The 20,717-nt window shown below is 45.3% G+C and overlaps 1 protein-coding gene across 5 annotated transcripts in view; it reads right to left on the reverse strand.

Moving 5' to 3' along the window:
- Positions 1 to 19,454, reverse strand: part of unc45b (unc-45 myosin chaperone B) — a 61,106-nt gene extending 41,652 nt beyond the window's left edge. For 2 of the 5 annotated variants that reach the window (XM_078213967.1, XM_078213964.1), the window contains exons 1-7: positions 19,039 to 19,454; positions 16,038 to 16,199; positions 13,758 to 13,794; positions 12,769 to 12,944; positions 9,834 to 9,923; positions 7,225 to 7,392; positions 2,253 to 2,421 (exon numbers count right to left, since the gene is read on the reverse strand). In XM_078213967.1, the coding sequence (XP_078070093.1) occupies positions 2,253 to 2,421; positions 7,225 to 7,392; positions 9,834 to 9,923; positions 12,769 to 12,944; positions 13,758 to 13,794; positions 16,038 to 16,199 (802 nt within the window). In that variant the 5' untranslated portion in view covers positions 19,039 to 19,454. Of the gene's footprint in view, positions 1 to 2,252; positions 2,422 to 7,224; positions 7,393 to 9,833; positions 9,924 to 12,768; positions 12,945 to 13,757; positions 13,795 to 16,037; positions 16,200 to 18,888; positions 19,007 to 19,032 lie in introns of those variants that run through there. The other 3 variants (XM_078213963.1, XM_078213966.1, XM_078213965.1) reach the window with 3 other exon arrangements.
- Between the last annotated feature and the right edge of the window lie 1,263 nt (positions 19,455 to 20,717).

Consider the following 20,717-nt stretch of genomic DNA (forward strand, 5'->3'; position numbering starts at 1 on the left):
AACATAGTTAACGGCATTGGCTAGAGGGGGAGAGCTGGCTGAGGGCTGATCGAGTAAATAGACAAAAAAAATCACTGCTTAAACCGTGTGAAATATTTAAAGAGACAATACGGTATGTTTAGAAAAATACATTTGATTTACAACAAAGTGTTGGAAAATAAAGTTAAGCAAGTCTTCACAGTGCTCTTGGAAAACCATAGTATCATCAAACAAGGTCAACATTTTGTGACAGGGAAATTGTGTTTGACAAGTTTATTTGAGGTTTTGGTACAGGGAATTGGTGACAGCAGACCTGAAATACTGTACTCAGTTTTGGATGACGTCCTTGAGCAAGAATATACTTGCCTCATTCACTGGATCGATTCCTGGGATGGGGGGGTTGTCCTTGGATGAAAGGCTCAGTAAGTTGGGCCGATATTTCCTTGGATTTAGAATTTAGAAGAAATGTGTCCTCAATGAAACAGACAACATACGGCAGGGTAGGCACTGAGGGGTTGTTTTCCCTGGCTGGGGAATCTAGAACATGGGGGTGCAGTCTCCAGACAAGGAGTTGACCATTTAGAACTGAGGTAAGGCGGAAATTTCTTCACTCAAAGGGCTGTGAACCTTGGGAATTCTCTACTGCAGAGGGTTGCAGAAGTTCTGTTGTTGAGTACATTGAAGGCAGGGGTGGATAGATTTTTAGCCTCTCAGGGAGAGAGATAGGGAGGGTGTGATGGAAATGGAGTTGTAGAAGACCAGCCATTACTGGATTGAATGACAGAGTGAGGGGCTGAATGGTCTACCCCAGCAAGGGGCTGTATGGTCTACCCCAGCAAGGGGCTGTATGTCATAATCCAGTGAGGGGCTGTATGGCCTACACCAGGCGTATGGCCTACACCAGTGAGGGGCTGAATGGCCTACCCAAGTGAGAGGCTATATGGCCTATCCCAGTGAGGCCCTGTATGGCTACCCTAGGCAGGGCCTGTATGGCTTACCCCAGTGAGGGGCTGTATGGCCTACCCCAGTGAGGGTCTGAATGGCCTAGCCCAAGCAAGGGGCTGAATGGCCTACCCCAGTGAGGCACTGTATGGCCTACCCCAGCGAGGGACTGTATGGCCTAACCCAGTGAGGGGCTGAATGGCCTACCCCAGCAAGGGGCTGAATGGTCTACCCCAGTGAGTGGCTGAATGGCCTTCCCCAGCGAGGGGCTGAATGGTCTATTCCAGCGAGGGGCTGAATGGTCTACCCCAGCGAGGGGCTGAATGGCCTACCCCAGCGAGCGACTGTATGGCTTACCCCAGCGAAGGGCTGAATGGCCTAATCCAGTGAAGGGCTGAATGGCCTACCCCAGCGAGGGGCTGAATGGTCTACCCCAGTGAGGGGTTGAATGGCCTACCCCAGTGAGGGGTTGAATGGCCTACCCCAGCAAGGGGTGAATGGTCTACCCCAGGTAGGGGCTGTATGGCCTACCCCAGGTAGGGGCTGTATGGCCTACCCCAGCGAGGAGCTGTATGACCTAATCCAGCGAGGGGCTGTGTGGCCTAGCCCAGCAAAGGGCTGAATGGCCTACTCCATTGAGGGGCTGAATGGCCTACTCCAGTGAGGGGCTGTATGGTCTACCCCAGCGAGGGGCTGAATGGTCTACCCCAGCGAGGGGCTGAATGGCCTACTCCAGTGAGGGGCTGTATGGCCTACCCCAATGAGGGGCTGTATGGTCTACCCCAATGAGGCGCTGCATGGTCTACCCCAGTGAGGGGCTGATTGGCCTACCCCAGCGAGGGACTGTATGGTCTACCCCAGTGAGGAGCTGTATGGTCTACCCCAGTGAGGAGCTGTATGGTCTACTCCAATGAGGGGCTGCATCGTCTACCCCAGTGAGGGGCTGAATGGCCTACTCCAGTGAGGGGCTGTATGGTCTACCCCAGCGAGGGGCTGTATGGTCTACCCCAGTGAGGAGCTGTATGGTCTACCCCAGCGAGGGGCTGTATGGCCTAATCCTGCTCCTATTTCTTTCTTACGCATTAATAAAAGACTCTGCATTTTTCTGGGGGTCCGAAGACCCCAGTTTGAGAATCAATTCCCTAGGACAGGACATCACAAATATAGCCAAGCAATAAATAACGGCCTATCCTATAGCAACAACGCTCAAACAGTAATTAAACTGGAACAGGGTTGTGTATGGCATGACTGCCGATTCGCTAACATTGAAACTGCTCATGGTCTGCCTTTGTGTGGATAAGCAGGTCTGTCAGCATTGCCATTTTACATACCCAACACCAGAGCTTCGTCCTTCCCACGGTGTTCCTTACTATCCACTCCTTCAAAGTTATCCAGGATTGTTTGGAAGAGACTCGACGTTGCCAGCGCAATCTCTTCATTATCCAGGGCCATGATGCTGCAGATCTTCTCTAAGCCCACAAAATGCAACACGGCAGTTGCCTACAAAGGTAAGATCGTAATCCGGTTAGCACCCGACACTCCCACAACCAGCACAGAGCACGCTTAGGCAACAGGATGAAGCCATTCAGCCCCTCCCACTATTCTGCCATCATCATAGCTGATCTGCATCAGAACTCCATCCTTCAGTTTTGGCTCCATCTTCCTCAATACCCTTGGCTCGCAAAGATCTATCGATCTCAGCGCTAATATTAAAGCCCTCAATCAAAGTCACCCCCTAACCCTCTGTAACCTGGGGAATACAAGCCCAACCTCTCCTCATGTTTAATCCTTGGAGCCCTGGTGACATTCTGGTGAATTTACACTACATTTCTTCAAAGGCCAATATATCCTTTGAAAATGCAATGCCCAATACCGTACACGGATCTCCAGAAGTGATTGAACGGAGCCTGCTTTAGCTGGAGTGAAATATCCTTTCATTTATATTAACAGAATCACAGAATCCTACAGTGCGGAAGAGGCCCTTCAGCCCATCGAGTCTGCATCGACGCATGAAAGGCCCTGACCTGCCCACCTAATCCCACTTGCCAGCACTTGGCCCATAGCCTTGAATGTTATGGCATGCCAAGTACTCATCCAGGTACTTTTTAAAGGGTGTGAGGCAACCCGCCTCCACCACCCTCCCAGGCAGCGCATTCCAGACCGTCACCACCCTCTGGGTAAAAAGGTTTTTCATCAAATCCCCCCTAAACCTCCCACCCCTCACTTTTAACTTGTGTCCCCTCGTGACTGACCCTTCAACTAAGGGGAACAGCTGCTCCTTATCCACCCTGTCCATGCCCCTCATAATCTTGAACACCTCAATCAGGTCACCCCTCAGTCTTCTCTGCTCCAGAGAAAACAACCCAAGCCCACCCAACCTCTCTTCATAACTTAAATGCTCCGTCCCAGGCAGCATCCTGGGGAATCTCCTCTACACCCCTCCAGTGCGTTCACATCCTTCCTATAATATTATCTCCCTCGAGACATGTTCTAACATTCCATTAGCCTCTTCGATTATGTTTTATGTCTGACCACTGCATTTTAGTGATCTGTGTACACCAAGTCCTAAATCTCTTCACTGTTACTATCCTATCACCATTTATATAACAAATGCTTTCCAAAGTGGATGATTCCCCACTGACCTGTGTTGAAATCGAGCTGCCACTTTCATCTATTCACTTAATCTATCAGTGTCTTTTTGTAATTTTGTGCTTCCGTCGTCTACTCTACTTATTACATTTTCAATCTTTGCATCATCAGCAAAATTTAATATTCAACTCTTTATTATGTTATCTAAGTCATTAAAAGGGCAGCACGGTGGCACGGTGGCACTGCTGCCTCACAGCGTCAGGGACCCAGGTTCGATTCCCGGCTTGGGCCACTGTCTGTGTGGAGTTTGCACGTTCTCCCCGTGTCTGCGTGGGTTTCCTCCCGGTGCTCCGGTTTCCTCCCACAGTCCAAAGTTGTGCGGGTTAGGTGGATTGGCCGTGCTAAATTGCCCCTTAGTGTCAGAGGGACTAGCTAGGGTAAATGCATCGGGTTATGAGGATAGGGCCTGGGTGGGATTGTGGTCAGTGCAGACTCGATGGGCCGAATGGCCTCCTTCTGCACTGTAGGATTCTATGATTCTATGAACAGATATCGTGAATAGTTGAGACTCCTGCACAAATCAATTACTTATTTCAAGTTTGAGAACATACCCTACCATAAAGTTGATTGGTCTGTCCCTAAGAGGTCTGGAGTCTTGTGCAGCTGACCCTAAACTATTTATTTTTAACACGCAGCTACACATGTTTCTCCTGTTCAGGGTCCGAGATGATATCTTCAGCCCGACTTCACTGACACCCACTCTACACACAACCCACCATCATGTGACTTTCTCCATCATAATGTGGGTGGTACCATTTGCCCAGTTGTGCATTAACCCTTACTAACCCCAACACCTTCCGCTGCACCCACTATCCCTGTTTACTACCAGCCTAACCAAGCTCCTAACCAAGCCAATAATCAAATTCCATGGACTTTCATTGAGTTAATGGTCTCTTATTGTCAAACCCAATATAATCGGGATTTTACAGTCTCGCTCGAGCAAAACCAGAAATTCCTGCCCAAGGTAAATGGACTTTTCTGTTGTCCGACCCTCGCGGGCGAGACAGTAGAATTCAGGCGTATAAATTTGAAGTTTGGAGACACTGCAGAGAAGATGACTGTCCCCGGAGGATAGATTCAAAGTTTTAATAAAGGTATTTAGAAATATAAAGAGTTTTAATGGAGTAGACGGGGGGTGGGCGGGGGGCGGGGTGGGGGGGGTGGGGCTGCAATGTTTCCAGTGGCAGGAAGATTGGTAACAAAGGGACACAGATTTAAGACAATTGGTGAAGGAAGAAGAGGAAATAAGAGGAAACACTTTTTTCTAAATGAAGAAAGTTGTTGTTATTTGGAATGCATGAAGCAAAGTCAATAGTAACTTTCAAAAGGCAATTGGGTACATAGAAACATAGAACATAGGTGCTGGAGTAGACCATTTGGCCCTTTGAGCCTGCACCACCTTTCAATATGATCATGGCTGATCATGCACTTTCAGTATCCCACTCCCACTTTCTCTCCATTCCTCTTGATCCCTTTAGCCACAAGGGCCACGTCCAGCTCCCTCTTGAACATATCTAACGAACTGGCCCCAACAGCTTTCTGTGGTAGAGAATTCCACAGGTTCACAACTCTCTGAGTGAAGAAGTTCTTCCTCATCTCAGTCCTGAATGGCTTACCCCTTATTCTTAGACTGTGACCCCCTTGTTCTGAACTTCCCCAACATCGAAAACATTCTTCCTGCATCTAGCCTATCCAGTCCCATCAGGATTTTATATGTTTCTATGAGATCCCCTCTCATTCTTCTAAATTCCAGTGAGTACAAGCCCAGTCGATCCAGTCTCTCTTCATATGTCAGTCCTGCCATTCCAGGAATCAGTCTGGTGAACCTTCACTGGACTCCCTCAAAAGCAAGAATGTCCTTCCTCAGACTAGGAGAGCAAAACTGCACACAATACTCAAGATGTGGCTTCACCAAGGCCCTGTATAACTGCAGCAAGACATCCTTGCTCCTATACTCAAATCCTCTTGCTATGAAGGCCAGCATGCCATTAGCTTTCCTCACCGCCTGCTGTACCTGCACGCCAACCTTCAGTGACTGTTCCACCATGACACCCAGGTCACGATCCACTTCCCTTTTTCCTAAACTGCCACCATTCAGATAATAATCTTTCTTCCTGCTTTTGCCAGCAAAATGGATAACCTCACATTTATCCACATTATGTTGCATTTTCCAAGTATTTGCTCACTCAGCCAGCCTGTCCAAGTCACCCTGCAGCCTCTTAGCATCCTCCTCACAGCACACACTGCCACCCAGCTTAGTGTTGTCTGCAAATTTGGAGATATTGCATTCAATTCCTTCGTCTAAGTCATTAATGTATATTGTGAATAGCTGAATAGCACTGAACCCTGTGGTACCCCACTAGTCACTGCCTGCCACTCTGAAAAGGACCCGTTTATTCCCACTCTCTGCTTCCTGTCTGCCAACCAGTTCTCTATCTACGTCAATACACTACCCCCAATACCATGAGCTTTAATTGTGCTCAGAAATCTCTTGTGTGGGACCTTGTCAAAAGCCTTTTGAAAGTCCAGATACACAACATCCACTGGCTCACCCTTGTCCAATCTACTGATCACATCCTCAAAAAATCCCAGAAGATTTGTCAAGCACAATTTCCCTTTAGTGAATCCATGCTGACTTGGACCGATCCTGTCACCACTTTCCAAATGCTCAGTTACTACATCCTTAATAATTGACTCCAGCATTTTCCCCATCGCAAGATATCAGGCTAACCGGTCTATAATTCCCCATTTTCTCTCTCCCTCCTTTTTAAAAAAAGTGGAGATACATTAGCTACCCTCCAAGCCACTGGAACTCTTCCAGAGTCTATAGAATGCTGGAAAATGATCATCAATGCGTCCACTATTTCTAGGACCACTTCATTGAGTACTCTGGGATTAGAGCATCAGGCCCTGGGGATTTATCAGTTTTAATCCCAGCAATTTCCCCAGTTCAATTTCTGACTAATAAGGATTTCCTTCATTTCCTCCTTCATGCTGGACCCTTTGTCCCCTAGCATTTCTGGAAGATTATTTGTGTCCTCCTTAGTGAAGACAGAGCCAAAGTGTTTGGTCAGCTGGTCTGAATTCCCACATCGCACAAGAGGAACATGACACAGGTCTGGGATCTCCTGCCATGATTTAACCCTTAAGTTAAGTTAATTTAACAGCAACAACTACAATGCCAAGAGAAAATAAAAGAGAAAAATGAAAAGAAAAACTACTTACCAGTCACCAGCCAATCACTTACCTGCTGACTGTATTATATCTGAGGAAGGAAAGCTTTGCTAGTTTGTGGGGTTAGAGAAAGGGTCTCGAAAGTGTTTGATAGCTAAGATGCCGAGAAGATTATTCTACATGTGGGGAGTCCAAGGAATATTGAAGACCATCACCAATGAACCGCACTAGGGAATTCAGGAAGAACTTGTCTACCCAGAGAATAGTGCGAATGTGCGACCACAGAGAGTGGTCGAGGTGAATAGAATCAGGTGTTTAAGAGGGAAAGCAAGATAGCAATGGAAGGCTTGGCACATTAGTGTGAGGTGAAGAGGGGTGAGAGGGGGCTCATGTGGAGCATAAACAACACGGAGATGGGCCGAATGGCCTATTTCTCTGCTGTATGTTCAATATCATTCCATGTAAGCTGACACTACTCACCCGAGACTTGTGACGACTGCACATGCCTGAGAGTGTTCTTATTGCAGACACCATCATCTCTGGTTTTTTGGTATCGATAAGTTGCATCAAGAGATTTAGACCATTGTTTTGGAAAATGCGTTCTGCTCCTGCATCTTCCCTCGCCAGTACAATCAGGTTATTTGCAGCCTGGTTAAAAAAAAATCACAGTAAAAAGGAGAACATAAGATTATACAGAAAAACATTGTGTAAACTGGTTGTCTCAACACAGCCGCCAACAAATATAACTTGGTATTATGATTGATTGGGAATTTCCCATGTTGAAGAACCAAGAAGAGTAAACTCTATTGTTTCCTTATTGTCTGGTGCTAAGAACTGAGAGCTGGAAAGTGGAGGAAGGGTTCAAACTGGGAAAGAGAGAGGGCAAGAGATAAAGAAAAAAAAATAAAGGCATTTATATAACATCATTTCATGAGTTCCGTGCGTTTGAAGTATAGTCACTGTCGTACTGTAGGAAACATGGCAGACAATTTGCTTACAGCATGGACATAAGAACATAAGAACAAGGAGTAGGAGTAGGCCATTCAGCCCCTCGAGCCTGCTCCGCCATTCAATGTGATCATGGCTGATCTCATCTCAGCCTCAATTCCACTTCCCTGCCCTTTCTCCAGAACCCATCAACCCATTGCTAATTAAAAATCTGTCTACCTCCCCCTTAAATTTACCCAATGTCCCGGCATCCACTCTGGGGTTGTGAATTCCACAGATTTACCACACTTTGAGAAAAGTAATTTCTCCTCATCTCTGTTTTAAATCTGCCCTAAAACTATGACTTTCTCTAGATTACCCTACAAGAGGAAACATCCTCTCTACATCTACCCAGTCAATCCTCTTGAGCATCTTGTACACCTCAATTAGATCTGCTCTCATTCTTCTAAACTCTAGGGGGTATAGGCTTAAACTGCTCAATCTCTCTTTGTAAGTCAAACCCCTCATCTCTGGAATCAATCTAGTGAACCTCCTCTGAACCGCTCCAATGGCACTACATTCCTCCTCAAGCAAGGGGACCAAAATTGTGCATAATACTCCAGGTGCGGTGTCACTAATGCCTTGTATAGTTGCATCAACACTTCCGCACTTTTATATTCTATTCCTTTAGCCATAAATGCCAAAATTCCATTTGCATTCCTTATTATCTGCTGCACCTGCAGACCACTTTCCTGTGATTCATGCACAAGGACACCCAGATCCCTCTGCACCGAAGAACTCGGAAGCTTCTCTCCATTTAAATAATAAAACAGCAGTGTGATAATGACCTGTTTTACTGATGTTGAATGAGGGATTAAATGTTGGCCGGGACACTGGGCGAACTCGCCCCACCCCCGCTCCCCACTTCAAACTATCAGGCGTGGGATCCTTTCTATCCCCCTCAGTGGGCAGACGGGGTCAATCAGAAGGCAGCACTTCCAACAATGCAGAGTTCCGTCAGCACAGCACTCAGAGTCTGAGCCCAGATTTTGACCCCAGGTGTCCGTAATAAGTGGTTTGAACATATTACCTTCTATTCTGAGTTGTGAGTGCTACACACTGAGCCACGGCAGGCCAGCCTTGGAAAGAGACTTGGAAAGAAACTGGGAGGTGTGTCCGCCTGTGATCCCAATGACAGCTCCGGAGCAATTCTGGGTGGGAGCGGCATTAATTGTTTAAAGATGAGACCTCCGTCCCACCCTCAGTAGGAAGCCCCACCTTAGACAGCAGTTGGCCAATCGGATGTCTGGCAGCCTCAGCAGCTCCACAAGGCCACAGCTGGGACTGCAGGCAAGGAGCCCAGATTATTCCGGGCGGGGGTTTAGGGTCTCACCCAGGGTTGTCAAGCTGACCCCGGAAAGGGGGGGCTGTGGGGATTGGCGGCTGGGTTCAAGAGGCCAGAAGGGAGGGTTAAGGGGGGGGGGGGGGGGAGCTCATGTTGAGGTGCCTCCAAAGGGCCTCCAAAGGAAGTTCCACACTTTGACTGAAGCTGCCGGGTTTCCCACATGGTATGGGTCTCTACCTGCTGAGGGTAAAATACTGGGAGCGATTAAGGGGAAATATAGTGTTCAAATTCCTGTTGGGTTCTGATAAGAAGGAGAAACTGTCCAGTGGCTATATTGACACTTACCAAAACTCTTCATCATTTTTGAACACCCTCTATCAATTCTCCCAATCTCCTTCACTGCTTTAAGGAGAACAATTCCAGCTTCTCCAGTCCCTTATCCCTGGTAGCTGTTGGTAAATTTTCTCCAGATACTCTCTCCAAGAACTTGACATCCTCCCTAAAGTGTGATGCCCAGAACTGGCCACTTTACTACACATGGAACCCATTCAATGATTTATAAATAATTAGCATATCCTTCTTGCATTTGTGTATTAGGCCTCTATTTATTACACTGCAGATCCATTCAAAGCCTTTTCAAATTTTCCTGCTAGCGCCAAGGCTATCTGTGCATTCACTCCCCCGCCTCTCTGTTCCGCCCCCCTGTTTAAAATGGAATTATTTAGTTCCCATCCAGAAGATCAAGAAAGAAGATGAACTGAGCACCTTAAGAAGAGAAAATCCCACCCTCAGCCCAAGCAAAGAAAATTGGACAAACCTTTTCCTTCCTTTCCTTGTCAATGTTCTCATCGAGCAAGACCTCAAACATCTTCTCCACCCTGGAATCAGTGGAGAACTGAATTTTTAACTGTTGGAGGAGAATGATGGAGACACATTAGAATCATAGAATCCCTACAGTGCAGAAGGAGGCCATTCGGCCCATCAAGTCTGCAGTGACCACAAATCCACCCAGGCCCTATCCCCATGCATTTACCTTGCTAGTCCCCCTGGCACTTGGGGCAATTTAGCATGGCCAATCCACCTAACCAGCACGTCTTTCGGGCAGTGGGAGGAAACTGGAGCACCCGGAGGAAATCCACGTAGACACGGGGAGGAAGTGTAAACTCCACACAGACAGTGACCCAAGCCAGGAATCGAATCGGGATCCTGGAGCTGTGAGGCAGCAGTGCTAACCACCGTGCCACCGTGCTGCCCATTATACCAAACATAGCAAGTAAAATATTTTATTTGCTAAATTAGATGAAAAACAAGGAGTTCAGACTATGTGGATGAACTATCTCACAAGATCCAAAAACACATAATATTGTATGTTTAGGAATTGACTCCTCTCTCATTCAGTGGGTTTACACACTACTACTCAGGTTGAGATTTCCTTGAAAAACTCTAATAAACTAGTAAGACATAACTTCCCTTTCATGAAGCCATGCTGACTCTGATTCAATTAGGATTTTTCAAATGCGCTGCTATTACTTCCTTAATAATTGATTCCAATGTTTTTCCAACAATAGGTGTTAGGCTAATTGGCCTAAAGCCACCTGCTTTTTGCCTCCCTCCCTTTTTGAATAGGGTTGTCACATTGGCAGCTTTCCAACCCTCTGGTACTTCTCCAGAATCCAAGGATGTTTGGAAAATTACAACCAATGTATACACCATCTCTGTAGTTCCTTCTTTTAGGATCCTAGGGTGTAAGCCATCAGGGCCAGGGGACTTATCTGCCTTTAGCCCCATTAGTTTGTCTAATATTACTTCTCCAGTGACGGTACTTAATTCCTCCCCCCTTTTATAGAAGGAGGCCATTCGGCCCATCGAGCCTGCACCAACCACAATCCCACCCAGGCCCTATCCCCGTAACCCCACGTATTATCCCTAGCTAGTCCCCCTGACACTAAGGGTCAAGTTAGCACGGCCAATCAACCTAACCTGCACATCTTTGGACTGTGGGAGGAAACCGGAGCACCCGGAGGAAACCCACGCAGACACGGGGAGAACGCGCAAACTCCACACAGACAGTGACCTAATGCCGGAATTGATTCTGGCTGTAGAGATTTGCATTCTAATCAGTATTCTGTAATTTGATTTCTGTGTCTGTTTGCACTGTTTGAGAACAGATATCCACTCCATCTGACGAAGGAGCTGCGCTCCGAAAGCTTATGGTATTTGCTACCAAATAAACCTGTTGGACTTTAACCTGGTGTTGTGAGACTTCTTACTGTTCTGAATTTATCCCAGTCTCCGGGACTATCGCTGACTTTTGCCTCATTACATACTTTTTTTGATCAACTTAACTTCCTTGGTTAGCCATGGTTGGTTTATCCCTCTCTTAGAATCTTGCCTCCTGACTGGGATATACCTTTGCTGAGAGTCATGAATTACCTCCTTAAAGACCTACCACTCCTCGTTTCCTGTCTTTCCTGCTAATCTCTCCACCCAGTCCACTTTAGCTAATGCTATCCTTACTTCCCTTTATTTAAGTTAAACACAGCTGTTTCTGACCTGGGTTTCTCACTCTCAAACTGAATATTAAGTTCTATCATGTTATGATCACTACTTCCTAGGGAATCTTTTATTCTGAGGTCATTTATTAAACCCGCCTCATTCGCAGATCCAAGATAGCCTGTTCCCTGGTTGGCTCCATGGTATATTGCTTTAGGAAACCATCCCCAATGCACTCTGTGAATTTATTGTCATAGCTACCCTTTCCAATCTAATTAACCCAATCAACATGAAGATTAAAGTCACCCATAATTATTGCTCTATTCTATTTACATGTTTCTATTATTTGCTCATTTATACCCTTTCCTACTGTGTGGTTACTGTTTGGGGATCTATACGCTACTCCGACCAATGTCTTCTTTCCCTTGCTGTTTTTAACCTCACCTAAATGGACTCTACATCACCCGAGCCTAGATTGTCTCCCACAACTGACCTCATTTCATCTCTTATTAACAGTGCTACCCCACCACCTTTTCCTTCCTTCTTATCTTCCCAAAAGGTCAAATATCCTTGGATATTAAATTCCCAGTTTTGATCTCCTTTTAACCATATCTCCGTAATGGCTTTGAGATCATATCCATTTAACTCACCGTCATCTTGTCCACCTTATTCCAAATGCTTTGTGCATTAAGGTACGAAGCCTTTAGGTTTGCCTTTGTGCCAATTTTAATCATCCTAACTTTTCTGTGTACTATGGCCTTGTTTGTCTCCCACCTTGCTTACCCTGTCTACCGTTTTTGCATTTTACTGTTCTTACTTTTTTTATTATCGTTTTTTTTCTCTCTCCCTTGTCACCCTGCTTAGGTTCCCACCCCTCTGCCGCTTGAGGGGTGAATAGTGGGTAATGTGGGTAATGCACCGTCACATAGAATTGTGCATGCAAATGTGTATTTTGTCTGATAGGAAAAAGGGGATGTTTGTATCTTTAGTTCAATATCAGAGGGGGGTGTTTGGGTTTTGAAATGTAACCAGTCTGATTTACACAACTGGCTTTCCGTAGTCATGAGACTATGCCATGAGGCCACGTCTGGAGGCAAACATCCTAAGAACAGTTCAGTAAAGGTTCTCACTGAGTACATTGAAGACTGCTGTCCTTGTACAGGAAACATCATCATTGAATTGTTATCTTATACTTACATTACAAGATGCAGCACTAAAGCTACACAGTAAAAAAAAGCAATTAATTCTGCAACGCTCACCTTGTCCTGAATGTCACTATTCAGACGCCGCAAAGTTTCTTGAAAGGTTTTGTTTTTGGGCTCCATTGTTGCACATCTCTGAACATCTTTAAAAGCTTGATCCAGCTTCCCCAGTTTCTCCAGTGCCTGACTACGCCTGTAGAGAGCTTTGATGTCCGATGCATCTATATCAATAGCTAACAAAAGAAGCAATGTGTTTCTTTGAGATAAATGTCTTAGTTTATCACCTATCGTTACAGCACAACAACAACTTGTACTTATATAGTGCCCTTAACATAGTGAAATACTCCAACCCATTTCACTGGAGTGTTTTCAGACAGGATTTGACACTGAGCCACATGAGGAGATACAAGGACAGGTGACCAAAAACGAAGTCAAACAGGTAGGTTTTAAGGAGTGTTTTTGATGATAAAAAGGTAGAAGCCAGAGAGGGTCTTTTTAAAGCTTAAAACAAAATGTAATTTATTAGTGTCACAAGTAAGGCTTACATTAACGCTGCAATGAAGTTACTGTGAAAATCCCCCAGTTGCCACACTCTGGCACCTGTTCGGGTACACTGAGGGAGAATTTAGCCTGGCCAATGCACCTAACCAGCACGTCTTTCAGACTGTGGGAGGAAACCAGAGCACCCGGAGGAAACCCACGCAGACACGGGGAGAACGTGCAGGCTCTGCACAGTGTCCCAAGCCGGGAATTGAACCCGGGTCCCTGGCGCTGTGAGGCAGCAGTGCCAACCACTGTGCCACCTAGGTTAGGGAGAGAATTCCTGAGCTTAGTGCCCAGCTGAAGACACGGTCATCAATGGTGGACCGATGGAAATCAGGGATGCACAAGAGGCCAAAAAACCGGCAGAATGCAGAGATCCCGGAGGATTATGGAGCTGGAGGAGTTTGTAGAGATAGGGAGGGGAAAGCGTCATGGAGGAAATTGAAGATGAGGATATTGAGAACAAGGCTTTGCCAGACTGAAAAACGGAAAATCAACCTTACCTCTTGAAGCATCCGATGCAGCCGGTACGTAATTTTCCTTTGTGGAAGAAGAAAGAATGGAGTTTTATTATGACCAGGTATTCATGGTATTCTGAGCCATTCAATTCACTGTAATATAGCAGCAATACAGAGTCAATACAGTTCTTGACCCACCTGCCAGAAGAAACAGTTTCTCCTTATTTACTCAATCGAAGATCCTCACGAACTTGGAGCAGGAGTAGGCCACTCAGCCCTCGAGCCTGCTCTGCCATTCAATAAGATCATGGCTGACCTTGTCTCAGTCTCAGCTCCACTTTCCTGCCCGTTCTCCATAACCCTTCAACCCATTTCTAATTAAAAATCTGTCTGTCTCCTCCTCAATTTACTCAATGTCTCGGCATCCACCGCACTCTGGGCTATTGAATTCCACAGACTCACAACCCCTCGAGAAAAGCAATTTCTCCTCAGCTGTTTTAAATCTGCTGCCCCTCATCCAAAAACTATCACCACTTGTTCTAGATTTCTTCACAAGAGGAAACATCCTCTCTACATCTATCCTGTCAATCCCCTTTAGCATCTTATATACCTCAAATAGATCTCCCCTCTTAACTTTAGAGAGGATTAGACCGAAACTGTTCAGTCTCTCTTCGTAAGTCAAACCCCTCGGGCATGATCTACTTGTCGTTCATGGCAGGCTCCAGCCAAATCTCCGCTCGCTTCGGCGGGATGGGAAAATCCCGCTGGCATGAACAGTGGTACGTTTCTGGTTCTTTTCACAGAATCCTGCAGTACAGAAGGAGGCCATTTGGCCCATCGAGTCTGTAACGATCACAATCCCACCCAGGCCCCATCCCCATAACCCCATGTATTTACCCTAGCTAATCCCCCTGACGCTAAGCGGCAATTTAGCATGGCCGATCCACCACATCTTTGGTCTGTGGGAGGAAACCGGAGCACCTGGAGGAAACCCACGCAGACACGAGGAGAATGTGCAAACTCCTCACAGACAGTGGCCCAAGCCGGGAATCGAACCCAGGTCCCTGGCGCTGCGAGACAGCAGTGCTAACCACTGTGCCATCGTGCCGCCTAATCTGGAATCTCTGGAATCAATCTAGTGAACATCCTCTGAACTGCCTCCAATGCAACTACATTCCTCCTCAAGTAAGAGGACCAAACCTGTGCCCAATACTCCATGTGCAGCATCACCAATGCCTTGTATAGTTGCAGCAACACTTCTGTACTTTTATATTCTATTCCTTTAGCTATAAATGCCAAATTTAATCTGCTTCCTTATTACCTGCAGTACCTGCAGGCTAGTTTTCTGTGATTAATGTACAAGGACACCCAGATCCCTCTGCACCAAAATACAATCTTGAACACCTCTGTCAAATCTCCTCTTAACCTTCTCTGCTGTAAGGGGACAAATCCCAGCTTCTCCAGCCTTTCCACAAAGCATGAAGTCCTATTTTTTTGGTTGCTGGGACACTGCCATTGATGGTGGTCATTTTAATTAATGCATTACAGTGTCCATCAACAAAAGGCTTAGAAATTTTGAGATAATCCCAGCAGTTTTATTGAATATCAATCTGCCACAAGTAGGCTTACATTAACACTGCAATGAAGTTACTGTGAAAATCCCCTAATCGCCACACTCCGACGCCTGTTTGGGTACACTGAGGGAGACTTTAGCATGGTCAATGCACCTAACCTTTCAGACTGTGGGAGGAAACGGGAGCACCCGGAGGAAACCCATGAAGACATGGGGAGAATGTGCGGACTCTGCATAGACAGTGACCCAAGCCAGGAATCGAATCCAGGCCCCTGGTGCTGTGAGGCAGCAGTGCTAACCACTGTGCCACCGTGTATTATTAATTATAATGAATGTATGTTAAATGAATCACTAATGATGTATAATCAACAGTGACTTTACTTGGGAATAAATGTATTTTGTTTGCCCTTTGTAATGAACTTGTTAACAGGTATATATAAGGACCATGTTTATGATTTCTCAGTGAACAGAGGGAACTCTGCCCACCCATCCTCCACACTCTGTCCTCCTCCAGGAAACTAAAGTTTTTAGCTGCAAGACTGATATATGTGACTTTTCATTTCATACTGTGATCAGCCATCTCACTCTCAACTGAGTTCGACCACCCACATGTATGTCAATTACTCCCTAATTGTTAATAGCAGTGTGTAAATGTCACTTCCATTACGTTGAATTAACCAAAACACAGAATGAATGAGCATTTGCCAGTAATGGGCTGCAGTCTTTGAGGCAATGTGAGGTGGCATCCTTACCTTTTTCAGATGGCATGCCGCTCGGTTTCTGTAAAGTACAGCTAGGGCTTTCTTGTCCTTGGTCAATGGGAGAGCTTTTGTGTAGCACTCAATCGCTTTGTCATAGTCCTTCTTCTGAAAGCATTCATTGCCGTCCTCCTTTAGCTCAAGTGGATCTTGCATCTGAAACCAATGTGAGGCAGAAAGGATACACGACAGGATAACTAGCTGTAGTGTGAGGAAGCAACACTGAATTAAAGTCTAAAGGCAGCCATTCAACTGTTCTTCAACATGCGTAGAATCCCTACAGTGCAGAAAGAGGCCATTCGGCCCATTGAGTCTGCACTGACAACAATCCCACCCAGACCCTTTCCCCGTAAACCATTTACCCTGCTAATCCCCTGACACTCGGGTCAATTTGCCACGGCCAATCAACCTAACCCGCACATCTTTGGACTGTGGGAGGAAACCGGAGCACCCAGAGGAAACCCACGCAGACATGGGGAGAACATGCAGACTCCACACAGACAAAGCTAGAATCGAACCCGGGTCCCTGATGCTGTGAGGCAGCAGTGCTAACCACTGTGCTACCGTGTTGTGATGAATGGAACAGTGGAGACACAAAGGCGGGAATTATCTGGGCCTAAGAGTTCAAACATTCTGCACAAGCTTCTACTCCTCAACTCCCAAAATCAAGAATGGGAAATTTTACATTTATGCCTGAAACCAATCATTGAATTCTCTGAACAGTGTGGGTTTTAATTACTGAGTATGTACAACATCATTCATAACATCATAGATTGTTATAACACTAGGGAGGACCATTTTCCACACGCCAACGCTTTGAAATGGTTTTCAAATTCGTGTTATGCTCTTTCCCCATATTCCTGTGAACATTATTTCCTTTCAAGTAACCATCACCTTTCCCCATTGAAGGTTACTATTGAATCTGTCTCTCCCATGTACTCCACTGGAAGTGTCAGCACAGATTTTATACTCCAGTCCTTGGAGTGGGACTTGAACCCACAATTATCTAATCCAAACCTGAGCCATGTTAGCTCTGATTCCTTTGTACTCTAATTAACCAAACCACATTCTCGAGAACCTCACGTTTTAAAGTTTTTAAGTTCACATTTGTGGTGGCACGGTGGCACAGTGGTTAGCACTGCTGCCTCACAGCGCCAGGGACCCGGGTTCAATTCCGGCCTTGGGTCACTGTCTGTGTGGAGTTTGCACATTCTCCCCATGTCTGCATTGGTTTCCTCCGGGTGCTCCGGTTTCCTCCCACTGTCCGAAAGACGTGCTGGTTAGGTGCATTGGCCATGCTAAATTCTCCCTCAGTGTACCTGAACAGGCGCCGGGAGTGTGGCAACTAGGGGATTTTCACAGTAACTTCATTGCAGTGTTAATGTAAGCCTGCTTGTGACACTAATAAATACACTTTAAACTATTGTTATTGTCATATATACTGGGTTAGGTTGATTGGCCATGCTAAATTGCTCCTTAGTGTCCCAAGATGTGTTGGTTAGGCGGATTAGCAGGATAAATACGTTGGGATACAGGGATAGGGGCTGGGTGGGACTGTTGTTGGTGCAGGCTCGATGGGCCGAATGGCCTCCTCCTGTACTGTAGGGATTCTATGATTCTAAAATTATAGGGCAAAAACAAGTCTCTCCCATTGCTTTCTCAATTGTGGAAAAATATAGCCCTGGCATCAAAAGCCCAAAGCAACGCTTTCCAAATCGAGAAACACCTTTATAAAACTGCGAACAATCACATTAAAACATTGCCCCTGCCACACTGCTACAGGCTGTAATACACTTTGATCAGCAATGCTCAACTCCTCAAAAAGGAGACCACCATCTTGTGGATTCTATAACACACAAACAGCCAATTTCATTTCTTTCCACAAATCCAAAGATTCTTTTTCAAATAATCTGTTCTCCCCGAAACGGCTGTGAGCCTTTTAATTTAGCAATGAATTCATCCAAGGACTTTATATCATGTGTGTATTGGCTTCAAATTCATGTGCAAACAGCAAAACTCAAGAGTCACATTTGTAACAGTGTAAGTCTGATTGTTTCCTATCGCCAACACTTCAATGAGATCCATTAATTCTATTCAATTCAACAGAAACATAATTTGGATTATTCAAAGTTGATTGGAAAAATTTAAACCCAGGATGTGAACTTTAATTTTGCTTTATGCAGAGCTAACTTTGACACAACACAGACCACACACGCACATACAATTTCCTTGGGCTGGCAGAAAGTTGCTTTGCTGGATTAAATACATGATTATATTGCCAAGAGATTGCCCCAGAAAGAAAATGTTCAAATCCTTTTAAAGTTACATTTTACATTTCAGCAAGACTTTAATCAGAAAATGAAGCAAAAACATTTCTCAAACTCCCGTCACTGAAGGTCAGAGAGCTTAGCTTACACAGGAATGCTAAGATGAGTCCTTTTAATTCTAATCACCGTCTCTGTCAGAACCAAACAACTTCAAGAAAACTGGAGGAACTAACTTCATCACTGTCAATATAAGTACAACAAAGACAAGAAAAGATTGGTTGAAGAATTACTATCACTGACTGGCTTACCATTTTGGAACAGTGCCACAGTTGGAGTTAAATGCACCAAAGGCAGGCCTCACTTGTAAAATTCACAATAGCACATGGCTGGTGATATCTTGTTATCTCCAGTACCTTATAACCTACCATATTTGGGCAGCATTTGCTGAGAGTTTGCCCTCAGTAACAGTTGCCCAAGCAGATATTTAATTGTCAGTTCAGTGGCCTACAATCAAATCTTCAATAAACTTCTGCAATTTTATGCAATTTAAAATAGAAAAGAAAGTGACATGTACAAACCAAGGGCTGTTGGCTGACAAAAGGAGAACAAAACAGTTAATGATGATTCAGGTGGAGATCCTGGATTTACCCACTAGGCACCAGTCAATTCCACAATTGCCCTGTTTTGTATTCATTTTAATTTCAGAATTTGGACTTTTTTACCTGTACCTCTTCAGCTGTCAGTTTTAACTGATTGAAAGAAGGTATCTCGGATGTGCTTCCAAACGGTTGCTTGTGTCTGCGGTAGATTTGTTAAAGGAGAGGCACCAATTTGATCGGTATATTGTGGGCTGCGTCACACTTCTTTGCACACTTCTGATCTGACCTGTTCAGTCCATATATATCTCGCTGAGATGGACCAAGGCCAGGGTAATGAGAAAGGCATCAGTGGGGGCATTCATTCCCCACAAAGCGCGACTATTTTAACAACTTCTTTGCCATCGTCAGTAGCAGAAGCTCACAGATACAAACTGAAAATGACAATACCATGTGATATTAATCGCAGGCCGGTTGGATTTAATTGTCTCAGAATAGTTTATTTGTAATGTTTACCAGACCCCTTCTTAATAAAGTTAGTGCTGCCCACTGCTATTTTAAGAACGAGAGACAGCTGAGAATTGGGAACAAGTGCTGTGATTGACAAGGAGATGGCTGTCAGCAACTGCGCAATCCAGAGAGTTCTAGTAACTTCCAGAAGGCTGATTTTTAAAAAAATATATATTTGCTGACTTCCTTTTATTGGGTTTGATTCCAGCAGCATCTCTAGATTCTCCAGAATGTTCTATAGGATGTTCAACCCAACTCGTAAACAGCTAAGAGTGCTACATAAACACAGGTTGCCGCTGTTGAAAGGGTGACAGGTTTAAAGGGCTGGTAATTCTTGTGTTGCAATTAGCATGGGGGTTGATTAATGTGGGTAAATTTTCTAACTGGTAATCAATGATGATTCCAATGGCTTGGGCACAAGTTAACTTCTTGCAAACTGCTATGAGCAACCCAGGATCTTTTAATAATTTTATTTGAACACTTCCATTAGTTATGAAAATATTTGACATGGGAATGGTGGATTGTGCGCAGTCGGCCAAGTGTTGAAACCCACAGGAATAAGCCACAGAGGTGACAATCCTAGCCTCTCATTTTAGGTATTTGTCCATTTTGCACATTACCTTTTAAACTAAATAGGATGGGGGTGAATGTGTAGGGGACAGATGAGAGCTTTGTTATAATATTTAAATGAATTAGGAGGATGTTGTTTTGATCATAGAATCATAGAATCCCTGCAATGCAGAAGGAGGCCATTCGGCCCATCGAGCTGTACCAACAACAATCCCTCTCAGACCCCTCAGGCCCTCTCCCTGTAAGCCCATATATTTACCCTGCTAATCCCCCTGACACTAAGGGGAAATTTAGCATGGCCAATCCACCTAACCCGCACAGCTTTGGAGTGTGGGAGGAAACTGGAGCACGCGGAGGAAACCCACGCAGACACGGGGAGAACGTGCAGTCTCCACACAGACAGTGACCCAAGCCGGGAATTGAACTCGGGTCCCTGGCGCTGTGAGGCAGCAGTGTTAACCACTGTGCCACCACTGTGCCCCAGTGACGTGCACAATTTTCTGATATTATTGTGCGCATTGTAGTTTTTTCTTTATTTATTCCTGGGTTGTTGGTGTCACTGGCTGCACCGGTATTGTTGCCCATTCCGAATTGCCCTTGAACCGAACATATCAGGGGACCGTTAAGAGTCAACCACATTGCTGTGGGTCTGGAGTCACAGATTGGGTAAGGATGACAGATTTCCTTCGCTAAAGAACATTAAAGTTTTTTTATTAGTGTCACAAGTAGGC

This window comes from Mustelus asterias, chromosome 6 (assembly GCF_964213995.1).
Source record: "Mustelus asterias chromosome 6, sMusAst1.hap1.1, whole genome shotgun sequence".
NCBI lineage: Eukaryota > Metazoa > Chordata > Chondrichthyes > Carcharhiniformes > Triakidae > Mustelus > Mustelus asterias.